This window comes from Octopus sinensis, linkage group LG6 (assembly GCF_006345805.1).
Source record: "Octopus sinensis linkage group LG6, ASM634580v1, whole genome shotgun sequence".
NCBI lineage: Eukaryota > Metazoa > Mollusca > Cephalopoda > Octopoda > Octopodidae > Octopus > Octopus sinensis.
This window is the reverse complement of record NC_043002.1, coordinates 83,954,974-83,974,627: the sequence shown is the minus strand read 5'-3', so window position 1 is coordinate 83,974,627 and position 19,654 is coordinate 83,954,974. Positions and strand designations below refer to the sequence as shown.

Here is a 19,654-nt window from a genome sequence, read left to right as displayed (position 1 = left end):
CAATCTCATGCAGCATGTGCTTATTTTCAGATATTTCTCTGAATTAGTACCGCTTAACAATAAGTGCCTAATTAGAAATATTGTCTATAGGTCTAACGTCCACACTAACCTGAATACTTTTACCTACGTAGGCTCCACATCTTTTTTACTTGAATGAATAACATTTAACCATGTTCACAACTTTAGAAGTAGAGATAAGGCTAAAATGACATCCCTAGCTGCAAAAATCTGGGAACTGAAAGACAACGTTGAGTTCCACATTACTTGGAGCACTGTGAAGAATGCTAGGCTTATATCAAAGATAGATATGGATGTAAACTATGCAACACTGAATTACTAGAAACCCTAAAATGTTCTGGGGAGGGTAACCTTTTCGTTACTGTATTTATTTTGAGATGCTCTGTGTTCTGTCCAATCACTTTAAATATAACAAAGAATTAAGTAAAATAACTTCGTTATCATTCAGCTAGTGTTAGGAACATAAATTGTGACTAAGGTTTGGTGGAAGATTTTAATTCAGAACTTATGAAAACAAGACATTTGTACTCAGAGCCAGAGCCGGTTTCAGCCGGGTTGGTAACGAAAGGGTTAATAAATCAGATGAACCAACTTTCTGTTAGCTTAAGGTATAAGACCATAAATTATATCTTCTTCCCCTCTTAGCTTTGTACCATAGCTGCTTGTCAGCTCTTGAACACACCCACTTGCTAGAGCTATATATTGATAACTTCACTTGCTGAAACTAGTTGGCCAGTCATGGGTTGACCATGTTTAAATAATGTCTGATGAGACTGGGGATTCACATACTGTATGATGTAGTCCAAGACATTGTATTATGATTACATTAAATAAAAATTCCTACTGAAATAATTGTCACAAAATTTAAACTCCAGTCGTCTGTTATTATGTACATGTGTGTGTGTATGAGTGGCTTGGCTGTGTGGTAAGTAGCATGCTAACCAACCACATGATTCCGGGTTCAGTCCCACTGCGTGGCATCTTGGGCAAGTGTCTTCTGCTATAGCCCCAGGCCGACCAATGCCTTGTGAGTGGATTTGGTAGACGGAAACTGAAAGAAGCCTGTCATATATATGTATATATATATATGAGTGTGTGTGTGTGTGTTTGTCCCCCTAGCATTGCTTGACAACCGATGCTGGTGTGTTTACATCCCCGTCACTTAGCGGTTCGGCAAAAGAGACTGATAGAATAAGTACTGGGCTTACAAAGAATAAGTCCCGGGGTCGATTTGCTCAACTAAAGGCGGTGCTCCAGCATGGCCACAGTCAAAATGACTGAAACAAGTAAAAGAGTAAAGAGTATGTGTATTTGTAGGTGTGTATGCATGTGTGTGTGTTTAAAAGTGTGCATTGATGTGTGTGTTTATATTCTCCAAACATTGCCTAGCTATGGGGAGTAATGTTACTGTCATTTCTCTTATTGATGGGTTGTCTGCTGGCTTTTGAAAATGTGTGGAATAAGATATCTCTAATTTGGTAAATAAGGATTAGAAACAAAAAGTGCATCTGGTTCCAAAACTATGCCTCAAAGTAGAGTCAATAAATTAAGTACCAGTAAAACACTGGGGTCAATGTAGTCCTATCAAATTTCAGGCCTTGCGCCTATAGAAGAAAGGATTATTATTATTATTATTATTATATTATTATTATTATTATTATTAAGGCAGCGAGCTGGCAGAATTGTTAGAACACCCTGCAAAATGCTTAGCGGCATTTTGTCTGTCCTTATGTTCTGAGTTCAAATTCCGTCGAGGTTGACTTTGCCTTTCATCCTTTCAGGGTCAATAAAATAGGTAGCAGTTGAATACTGGCGTCGATGTAATTGACTTACCCCTCCTTTGAAATTGCTGGCCTTGTGCCAGAATTTGAAGTCATTGAAGGTGGTGAGCTGGCAGAATCGTTTGCACGCCGGGCGAAATGCTTAGCAGTATTTCGTCTGCTGCTACGTTCTGAGTTCAAATTCCGCCGAGGTCGACTCTGCCTTTCATCCTTTCGGGGTCGATCAAATAAGTACCAGTTACGCATTGGGGTCGATATAATTGACTTAATCCCTTTGTCTGTCCTTGTTTGTCCCTTCTATGTTTTTCCCCTTGTGGGCAATAAAGAAATAAGAATCATTAGCATGCCAGGCAACGTGTTTAGTAGTATCTTGCCCATTTCTACATTCTGAGTTCAAATTCAGCTGAGGTTAACTTTGCCTTTCACTCTTTTGGGGTTGATAAATTAAATATCAGTGAAACACTGGAGTTTATGTAATCGACTAGCCCCCCCCCCCCGCCAAATATCAGGCCTTGTCCCTATAGTAGAAAGAATTATCATTATTATTATTATCATTATTATAATAATAATAAACTACTAACCAACTGCTTCTTTTACTCTGTCCCGCAGGAACCTTCTGTTATTGTGTAAGTCAACAAATCGGCTCACATCAACAGACCATAGATTCTTACTGGTGGTACCATCTACAATCCAGTCAGCAACCTCCTTACCAACACCTCCTGAGCCAGCAATTCCAGAAGAATTCATGCCAGCAGCTACAAAGTAATTATCCACCTGAAATGGTAAAGACACAAGTACTTTTAGTTCATAGAATATGTTCATGTTCATCATCATCATCATAAGAATTATCATTTAACGTTTTCCTTTCATGCTGGCATGGGTTGGATGGTTTGACAGGAGCTGGCAGGTCAGGAGACTGTGCCTCACTCTACTGTCTGTTTTAGTATGCTCTCTATAGCTGAATGTCCTTCCTAACACTCAACCACTTTACAAAGTGTACTGGTTGCTTTTTTTACATGGCACCAGCAGCAGTGAGGTCACCAACTAACTTGCAAAACAAGATCCTTTCCACTGAGGAAGGAGTAGCAGTAGATGTGGGGTTAAGAATTTTACTTACCAACCACATGGTTTCAGGTTCAGTTCTAGTGCATGGCAATTTGCAGTAGAATTTTGTGGTGTGTGTGTGATCATGTCTTGATAACACATGATTGTTGTAAATGAGCATCAGTATCATACAAATGATGCTGTTTGCTTCCAGCCTGTCATGAAAGACATGTCTGTCCAATAGGAAATATTACTACACACTCACTAAACACATGCACTAAGCACACACACACTAAACACACGCACAAAACACACACATGTGTGAACAGCTCACCTCAGGAGATTCTCCTACAATATACGTTCCATCAGGTGTGAATGATTCTGGACCATTTAAAAGTTGTCGGACCTGAGCTTCTCCAACACCAGGAAATCGGTGGAGAATGGGCTCCAAAAGAACTTCTGAGATGTTGGGGAAAAAAAAAAAAAAAAATTGCAATATATGAATATTTTCATTTAAAAAATGGAATAATTAATAGAATTATTATTATTATTATTATTATTATTATTATTATTATTATTCAGTAGTTTGATTTTTATAACGTGCTTTCACTACCGAGCGCAGCTCTGTGTGCCTTGGGTAAGTGCTGTAGTTTGGTTTGATGCTCTTATGGTTACTGTATTGAAAATGTTTTGCATAAGATGTGTGCAGTGCCAAGTAGTGCAATTTTCTGTATGTTATATATATTTGTGAGTCCTGGTGTTTTTATTATGTATTTGTCTGAATATTTTATTATTATTATTATTACAATTACACCATCAATTTATGTGAGAATTAAAAAAAAAGAAAAAAAAAAGGAAGTTATCTTACGGAAATGATCCCAGTCTTCAGGAAGAAGTTGGTATTCAAAATTTTCAGGAACACCATGATGAAAGACTGGTTTGGCTTGAGGTTCAAATCCTCCAGCCAGAACTCCTCCACTCCATTCACGTATGTATACTTGGCCATCATAATCTCTTACAACTACAAAGAATTCGAAAGAAAATTAAAAAATAAAGGAAGGTTGAAATGGTACTATACATAGCTACCAAAGACTGGAAATTTCTAGATCTTTATAATGTGAAGAAAAACGAAATCCATATATATAAAACTGAAGTTGTCTGTGTGTGTGTGGCAGGTTTGGTAGGCTTCAACTAACACTATCTCCTCCAAGACCCTGCGGCACAAGTTGACCAAAATTGAGAGTATGATAGAAGAAGGCTTGCTCTTCCTTCCATAGAAGATAAAATTCAAATCAGACCTGTTAACACCAAAAATTATTTACATCAAGAAGGTGCTTTTTTTCTATGCTGTGTCGCCATTTTTCGGTGTATTTCAAGCAGAAAAATGTTCACTTAAAGAGAATAACAAGCTACATAATGCAAAATTTTTACTTTTCAAAAATTCCAATTCTAAAGGGTTGAAATGAAAACAAACCTGAGCAACGCTGGGCTATACTGCTAGTATTAAATATGTTTATTCTGAATACCTTTATTCTTTGGTTTAAAATTCTAACTTCCAAACCTGCCTTAATTTAGCTTAATCTAGAAAGGATCATCTGCCCTATGATGGCTGACTATCAGGGCTACACCCGGTGTAAAAATAAAGGTGTTATAATAAAACCTTAAGGATTACGATTTACTTTTATGATTTGCAAGTAATTTACTCATTAGATGTATGGTATGGAAATATTGGTATCAAATTTTGGCATAAGGCCAGCAATTTCAGGGGCAGGGATCGGTTGATTATGCTGATCTCAGTGTTCAACTGGTACTTATTTCAGTGACCCTGGAAAGATGAAAGTCAAAGTTGACCTCGGTGGAATTTGAACTCAGAATGTAATGATGGATGAAATGCCACAAAGCATTTTACCCAGTGTGCTAACAAATCTGCTAGCTCACTGCCTTATGTTATGGAAATATAAAAAAAATTGCAATGAGTACATGCCAGTAGCTGTATGGTTAAAAAGTTTACTGCAGAATCACATAATTGTGGGTTTGATCTCATTGCACAGCACTAAGTGTCTTCCACAACAGCCTTGGGTTGACCACAATTGAGAGAAATTTGTAAGACAGAAGATGAGTAGAAGCTCGAAGTATAATACACACACACGTGTGTATGTGTGTATTTTGAAACAGTAATATTGTTAATAGTGACTTCGAAGTTTCATTGTCAGACTGTATTCTGATGGGGCTTAACAGGCTGAAATTTCAAAATCTCTGTTGTGTGTGTGTGTGTGTGTGTGTGTGTGTATTATACATTGAGCTTCTACACATTTTGGCAGTGTCTTCTGCTGTAGCCCTGGGCCAATCAAAGCCTGGTGAGTATAGATGGAAGCTGAAAGAAGCCTGTGGTACACATATAAAGATGTAATTATAGAAATACTCTGCCTGAATAGTTTCAGAATAACAAGCACAGTTACAAGTGATTGGTACATACCTGGCATCATAGGATCAATATTACCAAATGGTTTAGTAACAATGTAGAAATGTTCACAAGCATGTACAGGTACACGTACACGGGGAATGGTCCTTTTACCAATTTCTCGGGACCACTGGAAAATAATACATATAAAAATTAAAATTTGCTTCTCCAGCAAAGATTCTTGTGCTCTGTTTTTTTTTGTATGCAGTTTATTATTATTATTATTATTGAGTGAGAGAGCAGTGCATGCCATCAAAGTGACACTGGGGTATGAATATATGAAGCCCAGTATACCCATCATGACTACCCATCTGATAAGGGTACACTAGGCACATGCATCACAACCATATGTGCACGACATGGTGATCTCATATCAAGACAAACAGCATATGAACTTGCAGGTGGGGCCCAGTTAGAATTTTCTTCTGGTTGAGTAACTCATCCTGCTCAAAAGGTCCCTGAATAAGGGTTGTTTAAGATGTTGAATGAAACACCCATGTTTCCAGAGGTAAATTATTCAAACCCCAAAGAATCCCTCTCAACACGTGGCTATGATGCTCCCCCACAACTTATTATTATTAATATTATTATTATTATTATTATTAAATTATATCATATCATCATCACCATCTTATTAATGTATAGCTAGGTGCAGACATAGTTCTATAATTAAGATGCTTGCTTCCCAAGCATGTGGTCTTTGGTTCAGTCCCACTGTGTGGCACATTGGGTAAGTACGTTCTATATCTTTGGGCTGACCAAAACCATGTGAGTGGATTTGATAGACAGAAACTGAATGAGGCCCATTATTTTGTGTGTGTGCATGTGCGCACATGTGTATGCATGTGTCTGCATGCATGTATGTGCATGTGTAGGAAAATCACCTTGCTTGGACACAGGCAATAAGGAAGAGCACCCAGCAGCAGAAGAAATGTGACCCAATAAATTCTGTCTGATTCATACAATCTTCTTAATATATGAAACTGAGAATGTGTGTCTGTCTCTCTGTGTGAATCCCTAAAACTCGAGAACTACCCAACCAATTTCATTCAAATTTTACACATACCTTAGTTAGGGTACATGCAGTTTCATGGGCCAAAAAAATTTTCAACTTCTTGCCTAATGCAAGCCAGGAGCAATCTCTTATCTCTTACACTATTTCAGTATTACATGTCAAAAGTGAAACAATAAAATCTCTATTATAATGTGGGAATCTCATACCATGCTGACCTTATAACCTCTCATAAACTAGTTTACATAGTCAATTGGCAACCTATTAGAAGGATACAAAATGAATAAAGCATAACAGATAGCACATGACAATAAACAAACAGCTCTACCTCATTTATGTTGACCTAAAAAAATAGCTTCCCACAAATATCTATTATTTACTGGCTAATGGTTGGTGAGGAAGATACATATAACTAAGGAGTAACGGGAAGGCTATGGAGACAACATATTAGAGAGATAAAAGTAGATATATACAATTGCAGCGTGGAAGGTGTTTGTAAGCCATTTAAGAAACACACAAAAGCCGTTCGATTCACTTCAACATTTAAGTTTAATTTGTCAAAATATTTTCGTCACTAAAATCCGCAACCTGTTCACTGACAAAAATCCGTGCTGCAGTGAACAGGTCATGGTCTTAAAGCGACGAAAATATTTTGACAAATTAAACTTAAATGTTGAAGTGAATCGAACGGCTTTTGTGTGTTTCTTAAATGGCTTACAAACACCTTCCACGCTGCAATAGTTTTCGTTCCAGCACACGATCTCAGATCGAGTACATCTCCGTAAAGTAGATATATAATTGGCAATGAATTCAGTAATATGTTTAGAATACATCAAAGTGTATTTTTGTGACTCTCTTTTTCCATTGTAATCATGTTTAAAATTTTTCATTGTTTAATCAGGGGAAGAATAGTGCTCATGGACTTCTTCAGGGCCTCTGTGACTTATGGCAGGAAGAGAAATTGCTATCCTTAAATCAGTGAACTGACCTGGATGCTTGCAACAGAGGGAATTTTGCTAAAGGTTTCTAAGGGCTAGATGATGGTGTTGAACCAAGCAACAGACTGAATCTGTTATGCAAGAACATGAAAATGGTCTCACACTCAGATTTCCACTCAAATTTTCTGCCAATTAAATTTCACTCTCAAAGCTTTGTTTGATCTGAAGCTATGGTAAAAAACACTTTACATGCTAAGAACCAAACTCTATGTAAATGCAAAGCAAATTCCTTCACAAAAATGTTGTGTGCTAAATTACACCTGCTGAAGTGTTAACTTGGGCTCCCAATTCCTAATGGAGTCACTGGACATTTTTAGATTCGACCATCCCTAGGTCTAACCACAACAAATTCCTTCAAGAGAGAATGTATGTGTGTATGCATGTGTGTGTGTGTGTGTGTGCACGCGTGTATATATTTAAATGCAGAGCAATAAGAAAATGGAAGGGATCAATAGGTGGTCCATCAACTTTTAGAGATTATATTACGTTAACTTATATAGATTAATATGTACATATATCTATATGTATACATTGTATTATATATATATATATATATATATATATATATATATATATATATATATATATGTATATATATATACATACATATCATCATCATCATTGTTTAACGTCTGTTTTCCGTGCTAACATGGGTTGGACAGTCCGACTGGGGTCTGGGAAGCCAGGAGACTGCACCAGGCTCCAGTCTGATCCGGCAGTGTTTCTAGAGCTGGATGCCCTTCCTAACGCCAACCACTCCGTGATTGTAGTGGGTGCTTTTTATGTGCCACCAGCACAGAACCCAGTTTATATATATATATATATTATATATATATATATATATATATATATATATATATATATATATATATATGTATAGTTATGTAGCTATATATATATGTATATATATGTATGTATATATCTATCTATCTATCTATCTATATATATGTATATTTATGTATCTATATATATGTATATATATGTATGTATATATATCTATATATATGTATACATATATGTATATACATGTGTATATTTATATATATGTATACCACGGAGTGGTTGGCGTTAGGAAGGGCATCCAGCTGTAGAAACACTGCCAGATAAGACTGGAGCCTGGTGCAGCCTTCTGGCTTCCCAGATCCCCGGTCGAACCGTCCAACCCATGCTAGCATGGAGAACAGACGTTAAACGATGATGATGATGATGATGATGATGATATATATATATATATATATATACAAAATGTGACCGTGTGTGTACTGTTAGCGATTTTTTTTTCCTCTGTTTTCCCTTCTCTGGATCTTTCCTTTTCCTATGTTTCTGATGAAGAGCTCAGCTCGAATTGTAAAACCCTCCTTCTTCCCTTCCTTCCTGAGCATCTAATAATACTATATTTGTTCTACGTCCTCGCATTGTTGTGTTTTCTCTTTGTGTTTTTATGTTGGGATTAAATATATATGTATATATGTATATATATATATATATATGTATATTTATATATATATATGTCTATATATGTATATATATATATATGTGTGTGTATGCATGCATACATATATGCATACATATATGCATATATATATATATATTATATATATATATGTATGCAAATATATATATGGAACTGGTAAGTGATGTTTTCGAAAGCTGTCTTGCTCATTTGGAGGAACATTGGCACGAGTAATGACAGAAGAATACCATCCATCAATATGCTAGTGGTATCTTTATACATATAATGCAACGTGATATATCCATTTTCTTGTTGGGTCATTTGTCTCTCCTTTACATGCTGATAGGAGAAAGTAGTAACTGTGCTGAATGATGTGAAGAGAGAGAGAGAGAAATGAAAAGTAATATGAAGAAAGATTTAATATAAAAGTGGGATTGACAGCGTGGGATGAAAAGTAATAGAAAATTTGTCAGCAGTCATACAATATTCAGAGTAGCAGACATAAAATAGAGGAGGAGTAGAAGAAAGGGTGAGAGAAGTAGAAAGAAGTGAAGAAAGATAAAGCTCTACAGTACTGATGGGGAATTAGAGAAGTAATGGGATAAAATAACTAGGATATAGAAAGAACAATAGAGATAGAAAAAGGAATTCCTGTATGGTATGGAAGGGTTGGGGAGAAAAGGTGTTGAGGCAGATTTTGATTGAGTGAAAAAAATTTAGAAAATACAGATATATTTAGATAGAGATGTAATCATATAAGTTTGAAAATTAGGAGAATGAATGAAGTTAAAAAGAATGACTAAAAGAAGATAAAATGAAACATAAGAAGAAAATGGGAGCAAAGCTTGAAACAAAAGCATTAGAAATTACTGAAAGGAGGCAGAAGTAAACTGCATCATTTTTGACAGGTAATACACTTCTGTGTGTGTGTGTGTGTGTGTGAGAGATCACTGAACTTTACTAAATTCTGTGAAGAGTATTCTCTTTTGTGTATCTCACAATTTTACAAAATGTATTTCGAGCTAATTTTTTTTTTAATCTAACGTTCTCTGGTTAAGTTAATTGATTTTGTAAAGATTGAAGAATATTAAACTTCCTTTCATTTTTCTTGGCTAAAACGTGTATCAGTGGGTGCAGGAACAATCCTAATTGTTGTTACCTTTTTTTTTTATTTCTTATCATATTTGTGCATGCAGTCCTCTACATAATCTAAAACATTCCAACAGTAACCATTCTGTCTTTTTCTTCTATTTTAGACATAGTCTATCTTGAACTATATGATTCATAGTGTCTTTCACCTTTTAAATGGTATGGTGAGGAATTTGAGTGAGATTTGGCCATTTCTATCAAGTCGATAGGCTTTGCAGAAACCCATCCCTCATGTTGTTTGATAATTTTAATTATGTAACTATGATAAACACATTTATCAAACTGGAAAAACACACTTCCTTTAACAATTTTACCTGTGAATGTTCATAGCTCCAAACATAACTTGGAATTATAGGGAAAACCAAAAAAAAAAAAAAAGAGGAAGTATATAATGCTTTATCATTTGGCAATCTATGTGACCATCTTCCAAAAGGTTTTATTTAAAGTTCAGGTTTAGTTTAGTTAATTCAATGTGTCCTTGAATTTGTGATAATTTTTATTCTCTGTCATGGATAATATTTTCTACATAAACATAGTCACATTTTTGTGGGGTGAAGTACAGTGCTTTGGGTAAAAGAAAATCCACGAGGATCAGTTAATTATGATTTTATTCTCTTCTCATATTCACACACTTATTGCAGTGGTCCTTCAGTTTTTCTAAGCCCTGTAAAAGAACTTGAGAGGTTGGGTTTCCACCAGGCCTTTCGTGATATCTGTAAAGCCAGGAACTTTTCAGCACCCCCTCGGATATTCTATTAAATCAACCTGGTACATACTTAAACTTAGGTTTTCTTGCATCAGCTGATGCCTGAGGAAGTCAAAGTATTCCAGCACAATCAGTCACCAGCTGCCCTCACAGCATCTTTCCATCCTAGGTTTATCAGCTAATGGTCCCTGTCGATCTTGTACTATTTAATCTTTAGATATCCCTTGTGCTGTTGCCCCTGAGGTTTCCACAGAAGGACTTAATTGACAAGTCGGTTTGTTTGGTGCACTTAGCAGGTACTTCTGCACAGGAATACTAAATGATAAAGTCAACCTAGGTGCAATTTAAGCTCAGAATATAAAGGGACAAGCTATTGCAACATATTTTCCCCTCATACACCTATTGGAATTATTAAACAATATCGCAAGTAAATTAGTTTCTTTGACTTACTTATCTTCATTTTACACTACTTTTTTTTCTCTCTTTCTTCTTCATCCTCTTTCTCACTCACGCTCTCATCCTTTTTTTTTTTTTTTTTTTTCACCTTCCCTTTGGTTCCCCTTTCTGTCTCCTCTCTTACTTTTTTCTTTTCTCTCATTCCTACTATCTGAAATAATTATGCCTTTCTTTTCTTAAATTAATTATTTCTTTCTTCTCCTCCCCTCTCTTTGTTTTCCTTTCCTCCTCCTTTCTCTTACTATTTTCTCGAACTCTCTTTTTATATTTGTTCCCTATTTTTCTGGTTTTTCTCCCCCTTATATCCTCTCCCTCTTTCTTCTTATACCTTTCTCTATTCCTTCGTTTCTCCTTCTATCTACTTCACACACAAATGCATTCTGTACTCTCCCTCTTTTTTCCTCTTTCATTTTCTTCTTACACAATCATCCATTTGTTTTCTTCATTCATATCTCCTTCCATTGTCTTTTTCTTTTATGTTTTGCTTCTTCACACACACACACTCCCTCTTCCACTTCCTTCCATCACACACACACATTAAAATTCCTTCATTCTGTCCTTTATCTCTCTCAACTCTTTCTTTCACTCTCACAGACTCACTCACCTTCTCACTTAATCAATCAAATCACTTATACTGCCATACCATTTATTTGTCTTTACACCTTCACATATTGACCGGAAACCATTTCCCAAGAGCATTAAAAAACTACAGTAACTATTTTATTTCAAAGACACAAAACTGCACATTGACATCTTCGCGGCGTCGTCGTCGTTCGCCGCCGGCGTCCGCTCGGCCGGTTTGGGGGTGGCGCATCTGCGCCTGTCCCTTCCAGTCATGACGATATGGTCGGCCTTCCGCATTGGTCGCAGCGCAAATATTAGACTGAGACCGACGCGTACGGGCCATCGTAGCAGCCGCCGCGCGCGGGTCCTAGGCGTGCGGCGGCTTCACGCCCTTCGATTTTGATCTCTGTCGGCACCCTCTTTGATCTATGTCGGTACACTCTTTGATCTCTGTCGGCACCCTCTTTGATCTCTGTCGGCACCCTCTTTCATCTCTGTCGGCACCATCTTTCATCTCTGTCGGCACCCTCTTTGATCTCCGTCGGTACCCCCTTTGATCTGTCGGTACCCTCTTTGATCTCAGTCGGCACCCTCTTTGATCTCTGTCTGCACCCTCTTTAATCTCTGTCGGCACTCTCTTTGATCTCTGTCGGCACTATTATTGATCTCCGTCGGCACCCTCTTTGATCTCCGTCAGTACCCCCTTTGATCTCTATCGGCACTCTCTTTGATCTCTGTCGGCACCCTCTTTGATCTCTGTCGGCACCCTCTTTGATCTCTGTCGGCACCCTCTTTGATCCCTGTCGGCACCCCCTTTGATCTCTGTCGGCACCCTCTTTGATCTCTGTCGGTACACTCTTTGATCTCTGTCGGCACCCTCTTTGATCTGTCGGCACCCTCTTTGATCTATGTCGGCACCCTCTTTGATCTCTGTCGGTACTCCCTTTGATCTGTCTGCACCTTCTTTAACCTCTGTCGGCACCCTCTTTGATCTCTGTCGGTACCCTCTTTGATCTCAGTCGGCACCCTCTTTGATCTCTGTCGGCACCCTCTTTGATCTCTGTCGGCACCCTCTTTGATCTCTGTCGGTACCCTCTTTGATCTCTGTCGGCACCCTTATTGATCTCCGTCGGCAGCCTCTTTGATCTCTGTCGGCACCCTCTTTTATCTATGTCGGCATCCTCTTTGATCTCTGTCTGCACCCTCTTTAATCTCTGTCGGCACCCTCTTTGATCTCTCTCGGCACACTCTTTGATCTCTGTCGGTACACTCTTTGATCTCTGTCGGCACCCTCTTTGATCTGTCGGCACCATCTTTGATCTCTGTCGGCACCCTCTTTGATCTCCGTCGGTACCCCCTTTGATCTCCGTCGGCGCCCTCTTTGATCTCTGTCGGCACCCTCTTTGATCTCTGTCGGCACCCTCTTTGATCTCTGTCGGCACCCTCTTTGATCCCTGTCGGCACCCCCTTTGATCTCTGTCGGCACCCTCTTTGATCTCAGTCGGCACCCTCTTTGATCTCTGTCTGCACCCTCTTTGATCTCTGTCGGCACCCTCTTTGATCTCTGTCGGCACCCTCTTTGATCTCTGTCGGCACTCCCTTTGATCTCTGTCTGCACCTTCTTTAACCTCTGTCGGCACCCTCTTTGATCTCTGTCGGTACCCTCTTTGATCTCAGTCGGCACCCTCTTTGATCTCTGTCGGCACCCTCTTTGATCTCTGTCGGCACCCTCTTTGATCTCTGTCGGTACCCTCTTTGATCTCTGTCGGCACCCTTATTGATCTCCGTCGGCAGCCTCTTTGATCTCTATCGGTACCCTCTTTCATCTCTGTCGGTACCATCCGAACGTAGCCGATGCCAGCACTGCCTTGATTGGCTCCAGTGCCGGTGGCACATAAAAAGCATCATCCGAACGTGGCCGATGCCAGCGCCACCTTGGCTGGCTTCCATGCCGGTGGCACGTTAAAAGCACCAACCGATCGTGGCCGCAGCCGGACCCCCCCTGGCACCTGTGCAGGTGGCACGTAAAAAGCACCCACTACACTCGCGGAGTGGTTGGCGTTAGGAAGGACATCCAGCTGTAGAAACTCTGCCAGATCAGACTGAAGCCTGGTGCAGCCCCCGGCTTCCCAGACCCCGGTCGAACCGTCCAACCCATGCTAGCATGGAAAACGGACGTTAAACGATGATGATGATGATGATATCATCATCATCATCATATATATATATATATCATCATCATCATATATATATATATATATATATATATATATATATATATATATGCATGAGAGTGTGTGTGTGTGTCTGTACCCCCACCATCGCTTGACAACCGATGCTGCTGAGTTTATGTCACCATAACTTAGCCGTTTGGCAAAACACATCGACAGATAAAAACTTGGCTTACAAAGAATAAATCCTGAGGTTGATCTTTTCGGCTAAAAGCAGTGCACCAGCATGGCTGCAGTCACATGACCGAAACAATTAAAACAATTAAAAACTATTGTCCTTGTAACCCTGAGCAATGCCAGGTATCTCTGTTAGTACATTATAATTGAAAGGCTCCAATTTCCACTACTCAGAGTTTCTCATTTCTGATCATCAGCTGGTAAACTGTGTCTGTTTTTTCTCTTGAATATGCACTGTCTGAATCATCATCATCCTCATCATCGTGTAATGTTTGTTTCCATGCTGGCATGGGTTGGACGGTTTGACTGGGGACTGGCAAGCCAGGAGGTTGCACCAGGCTCCAATCTGATCTGGTAGTGTTTCAACAGCTGGATTCCCTTCCTAACACCAACCACTCTGAGAGTGTAGTAGGTGCTTTTTACGTGCTACTGCAGGAGCCAGTCAGATGGCACTGGCATCAGCCACGTTTGGAAGGTACTTTTTACATGCTACTGGCACAGGAGCCAGTCGGGGTAGGGTGGCTGGCATCGACCACGTTCGAATGGTGCTTTTTATGTGGCACTGGCACGAGGAGCCAATATGGCAGCATTAGCAATGATCCACACATGCATGGTGCTTATTGCATACCACGAGCACAGCAGCCAATATATATATCTATATATATAACGGGAAGGTTTACGAAAATAAACAAAAGACAAAGGCAGGTGGAGTACAAACAAACAATGTATTAGGAATAGAAATAGAAAAAGTCTTTTACGTTTCGAGCCTATGCTCTTCGACAGAAAGATACACAGAAAAGAAACAAGGAGAGAAAAAAAATTGCGTATAGGGGCCAACGATCATTTATATATCTGTAAAATAATATGTGACAATTATTCAATAGCCAAGATAAAACTTTGAGTTTCGGATGCCTAGGTGGAAATCCACAACACCATCTATTCGGTTATCTGGCCATCTGAAAAACGCTGTGAAAAAAGACCGTTACATATATTGAGGTCTCTTTCTTTCTTTTGTTATCTTACCGTTTTTACCAATATATATTTATATACGTATATATATATATATATATATATATATATACTTCCCAGATACTCGGTCGAACCGTCCAACCCATGCTTAGCATGGAGAACGGACGCTAAACGATGATGATAATGATGATGATATATAGATGAGCATCTTTCAGTTTCTGTCTAACAAATCAACTCACATGACATCGATCAGTCAGAAGCTGTAGTAGAAAACACTTGCTCAAAGCACCATGCAGTAGGACTAAATCCCAGACCCATATGATTGCAAAGTGAACTCCTGGATCACATATGAAATGTATGAAATGAAATAGTTACCTGGAAACCCCCCCCCCCCCCCCAAAAAAAAAGAACAAAACAAAATGGTTTGTCACGTGAATGGAAATGTGCAAGAATACTTATACTTAATTCGTCTTAACTCACCATTCCTGCACAATTGACGAAATATTCACACCGGATTTTGCCATGGCTTGTTAACACAGTTGATACTTTGAGGTTTTCTGTTGGGATTTGGAAAACCTGGATACCTTCAAAAATTTTAACACCTATGGAGGCAAATAATAAGAGTTTAATTACATTTTGAAACAAAAACAACATATTTTAAATTTGAGAACTTTGTTATTAGATTTTGGTAAAAATAACTAGGTATCATCATCATCATCATTGTTTAACGTCTGTTTTCCATGCTGCCATTGGTTGGATGGTTTGAGTGGGGACTGGCAACCAGGAGGCTGTGCCAGGCTCCAATCTGATCTGAATCAGATGTCCTTCCTAACATCAACCATTCCAAGAGTGTAGTGGGTGCTTTTTATGTGCCACCAGCACGGGAGCCAGTCAGGTGGCACTGGCATCAGCCACATTTGGATGGTGCTTTTTACATGCCACCAGTACAGGAGCCAGTTGGGGCATGGTGGTGGTTGGGGGAAGGCTGGCATCGACCACGTTCAGATGGTACTTTTTATATGTCACTTGAACAGGGAGCCAGTCAGGCGACACTAGCAATGACCCATGCATGAATAGGGCTTATTGCATGCCACCAGCATAGGAGCCCAGTCAGGTGGCACTGGCATCGGCAACAACTACAATTTCCATTTGATTGAGATTCTGATTGTGATATTGATTTTGATTTTTGATTTTATTTGACTCAATAAGTTTCCTCAAGCATAGTGTGTCAACCAACAATTCAAAGGTACTTTTTAAATGGGCTGGTTATTATATATAGTTATAATATTCTATGGAATCTAGGCACATCAACATGTAGGATGCCAGAAATGGCTAGGTACAATAACATAAAGTTCACAGTGAAGTAGAAGGATCCTGTAGGTATTATATGTTTGGGGGATACTGCAGATATGTAGGTACCAAAACCAATTTAAATCATAGAACTGATTGAGTGCAGGTTCTAGATGTGGCATAGATATGTGTTTAAACACACACACACACACATATATTTATTCACATATATATATATCTATCACAGTATTGACCCAATGATCAGATGTTGTTATACATTGCTGGTGGCATTGCGCTTTGCATTGTTTTAGCCTTTGAATGGTGTCACACATGTGACAGGCTTCTTTCAGTTTTCAGTTTTCATGTCTGGACTCCCCTATACAGAAAACATTTACAAATTTAAAGATGATGTCACTTATGTTTCTTTGTATCAAAATGAAAACTTTAAAACTTTTTCATAGATTTTTCTGTGTTAGCATGGGCTGGATGTGTTTTTCAAATTCCACACATAGATATACAGGTTGTGGTGAATAAACTGTCATATAAATTACGCAAAAATGAAAATTACACTGACAACTCATTTTGACAGATATATTTTCCAAAATTATATAAAAATATCTTGAAAGACTAAAGAGTAAATTTATTCAATAAAATCGCCATTGGTTTCAACCATGGCTTCCAGATGACTTTGGAATCTCCTGCTACTCTTCTGGATGGTCTCCTTGTTTAAGTTGGTGAATGCTGCCATAATCCTTGCCTTCAGTTCATCTTTGGTGTTACAAGGAGTTTTGTTGGTTTCTTGCTCAACTGTGCCCCACACATAATAATGAAGGGGGTTGCAGTCTGGGGAGTTAAGTGGCCAGATTAGGGGTGATGTGGTCACAGAAATTGTCTGACAGCCATGACTGGGTTCTCCTGCTTGTGTGGCATGGTGCAGAGTCCTGTTGCCAGACATAGGATCTTCCAGCAGTCACCCTCTTGACCCAGGGCAGCACTACCTCCTCCAGGCACTTGATGTAGGCCTGTGTCTTGAGTCTGAGGCCGTGTGGGAAGATGAATGGAAGTAGAATGTTGCCATCACTAGTGAACATTCGAAACACCATGATGTTGACTGGATGTTTGATTTTTAGGTATCCAAATCCTCTGCACTGTCCTCAGATTAACACCCAAACACTCTGAAATGTTCATATTGGAGCTTCTGGTGTGACAGCATGCCGTTTCCAAATTTCTGGCAGAATGAATTGTGTCATGGGTGCTGTTTTTCTTACAGACACTGCCCAACTGACTCTACCATACAGTGTAGTTAACAAAATAAAAAAACAAACAAACCACATGCTTTAAATTAAAAATATAAAATGGCAACAATTTACCCATTACACCTTGTACATGCACATATATGCAAACAAGCACACATACACATGCATATATACATGCACATACTTGTACGCATACATACAATTCAATTTAGAGTGAAGAGGAATAGATTATTTTTTTATTCATCTTTTTTTTTAGTTTTTTACTTGTTTCATTCTTTGGAGTCAGACTTAATTTTAACTCTGGTACTTTTTCTATTGGAGTTTTTTGCCGAACCACTAAGTCACGAGGATGTAAACAAATAAACATCCATTATTAAGTGTTGAAGGGGGAACAACCACAAAGACACACACACACACATTATATAACAAGCTTTCACACAGTTTCCAGCTCCCAAATTCACTCTAAATGCATTACCTGATCTAGGACTGTAGCAGAAGACACTTGGCTAAGAAGTCACACAGTGGAACTGAACCCAAGACCACATGACTGCAAAGCAAGCCCCTTAACCACAGAGCCATGCCATTCTTGTTTTTAAATTAAAATATTGTGCAAGGAAACACAGACACATGTGTATCCACCCACATCATCATCATCATTGTTCGGCCGTGGTCGAGGCAATGGAATTTACCATGCTACGCCAGACTTCACAGTCCATCATAGCATTGCGGAGGTCCTGTTGCTGGATGCCTGTATCCCTGGAGATTACATCAGAATGCTTTACTATATTTGTCTTGATTCTATTTGTTCTGAGTTCAAATCCCACTGAAGCCAACTGTACCTTTCATCCTTTCACTGTTGATAAAAAAGCAGCAATCCAGGATGGTGGCTGAGTAGAACTAAAAAAAAAACTCATCCCAGATGCTTCTGCATATTTGCTGAAGCTTTTTGCATTCTGAGCATTAATTAAGCTACGACATATGTGAAATGTAGACTGAAAGCATTGTGCAGTACTTTGGGTACCTTTTGTGAACCTCATTTTATAACAAGTAACTGGATCAAACCTCTTGCACCACTCTTATTTCTTTATTACCCACAAGGGGCTAAACACAGAGGAGACAAACAAGGACAGAAAAACGGATTAAGTTGATTACATCGACCCCAGTGCGCCACTGGTACTTAATTTATCAACCCTGAAAGGATGAAAGGCAAAGTCAACCTCGGCAGAATTTGAGCTCAGAACACAGTGGCGGATGAAATACCACAAAGCATTTCACCCGGCATGCTAACATTCCTCTTGCACCATTCTTGTAGGCCCTATAAAGTGTCATGGGTACTGACTTCTCTTTGAAAGATAAGAAAAAAAAAAAACCGTATATGCCAAAAGCACATGGTTGGGAAGTCAGCTTCTTAACCACACAGCCATGCCTGTGCATCTACAAAAGTGTCAAAGCGGTAAAGAATTCTTGAAATGACTCACCTTTTTCTTTTGCTAGCTTAGCATAGACCATGAGAAGGTCAGTAGGATTAACAACACCATCACCAGGTACCCATAAAGCACCCTGAAAGAGAGAAAGAGAAAAATTATCTTTTATATGTGTGTGCATGTGCGTGTATGTGTACATACATACATAAATACATTTATGTATATATATATTATATATATGTATATATATCCAACCCATGTCAGCATGGAAGGCAGACATTAAACGATGATGATGATCATCATCATCATATCATCATCATCGTTGTTTAATGTCTGCCTTCCATGCTAGCATGGGTGGGATGGTGATGATAATATATATGTGTGTGTCTGTGTATGTGTGTCTATCTTCAGAAAGAATGAAAGTGACAAACAGACAGGGGAGGTGGAAAATTTAGCTATAAAGTGAGAAAATAATTATTAGGGAAATTCATGAATACAGAAATGATTGAATGAAATTAGCAAAAGGACTAGTGAAAACTAGCAGAGAAAATAACCATTTAACAGCAATGAATGATACTTTAAGATGAGACAGTTGTAATATATGAGGATCATTGTATATAAAGTACCATGATTTGTTAGAACAAAGTTATTTTAGGCCAAAATAG

At 38.7% G+C, this 19,654-nt stretch overlaps 1 protein-coding gene across 1 annotated transcript in view; it reads right to left on the bottom strand.

Annotated features, from left to right (window-relative positions):
- Window positions 1-19,654, bottom strand: part of LOC115212951 (pyruvate dehydrogenase phosphatase regulatory subunit, mitochondrial) — a 64,374-nt gene that overhangs the window by 17,688 nt on the left and 27,032 nt on the right. The window contains exons 5-10 of the mRNA XM_029781804.2: window positions 19,044-19,125; window positions 15,500-15,621; window positions 5,320-5,434; window positions 3,712-3,864; window positions 3,178-3,302; window positions 2,381-2,573 (exon numbers count right to left, since the gene is read on the bottom strand). Of these exons, the coding sequence (XP_029637664.1) occupies window positions 2,381-2,573; window positions 3,178-3,302; window positions 3,712-3,864; window positions 5,320-5,434; window positions 15,500-15,621; window positions 19,044-19,125 (790 nt within the window). The remainder of the gene's footprint in view (window positions 1-2,380; window positions 2,574-3,177; window positions 3,303-3,711; window positions 3,865-5,319; window positions 5,435-15,499; window positions 15,622-19,043; window positions 19,126-19,654) is intronic.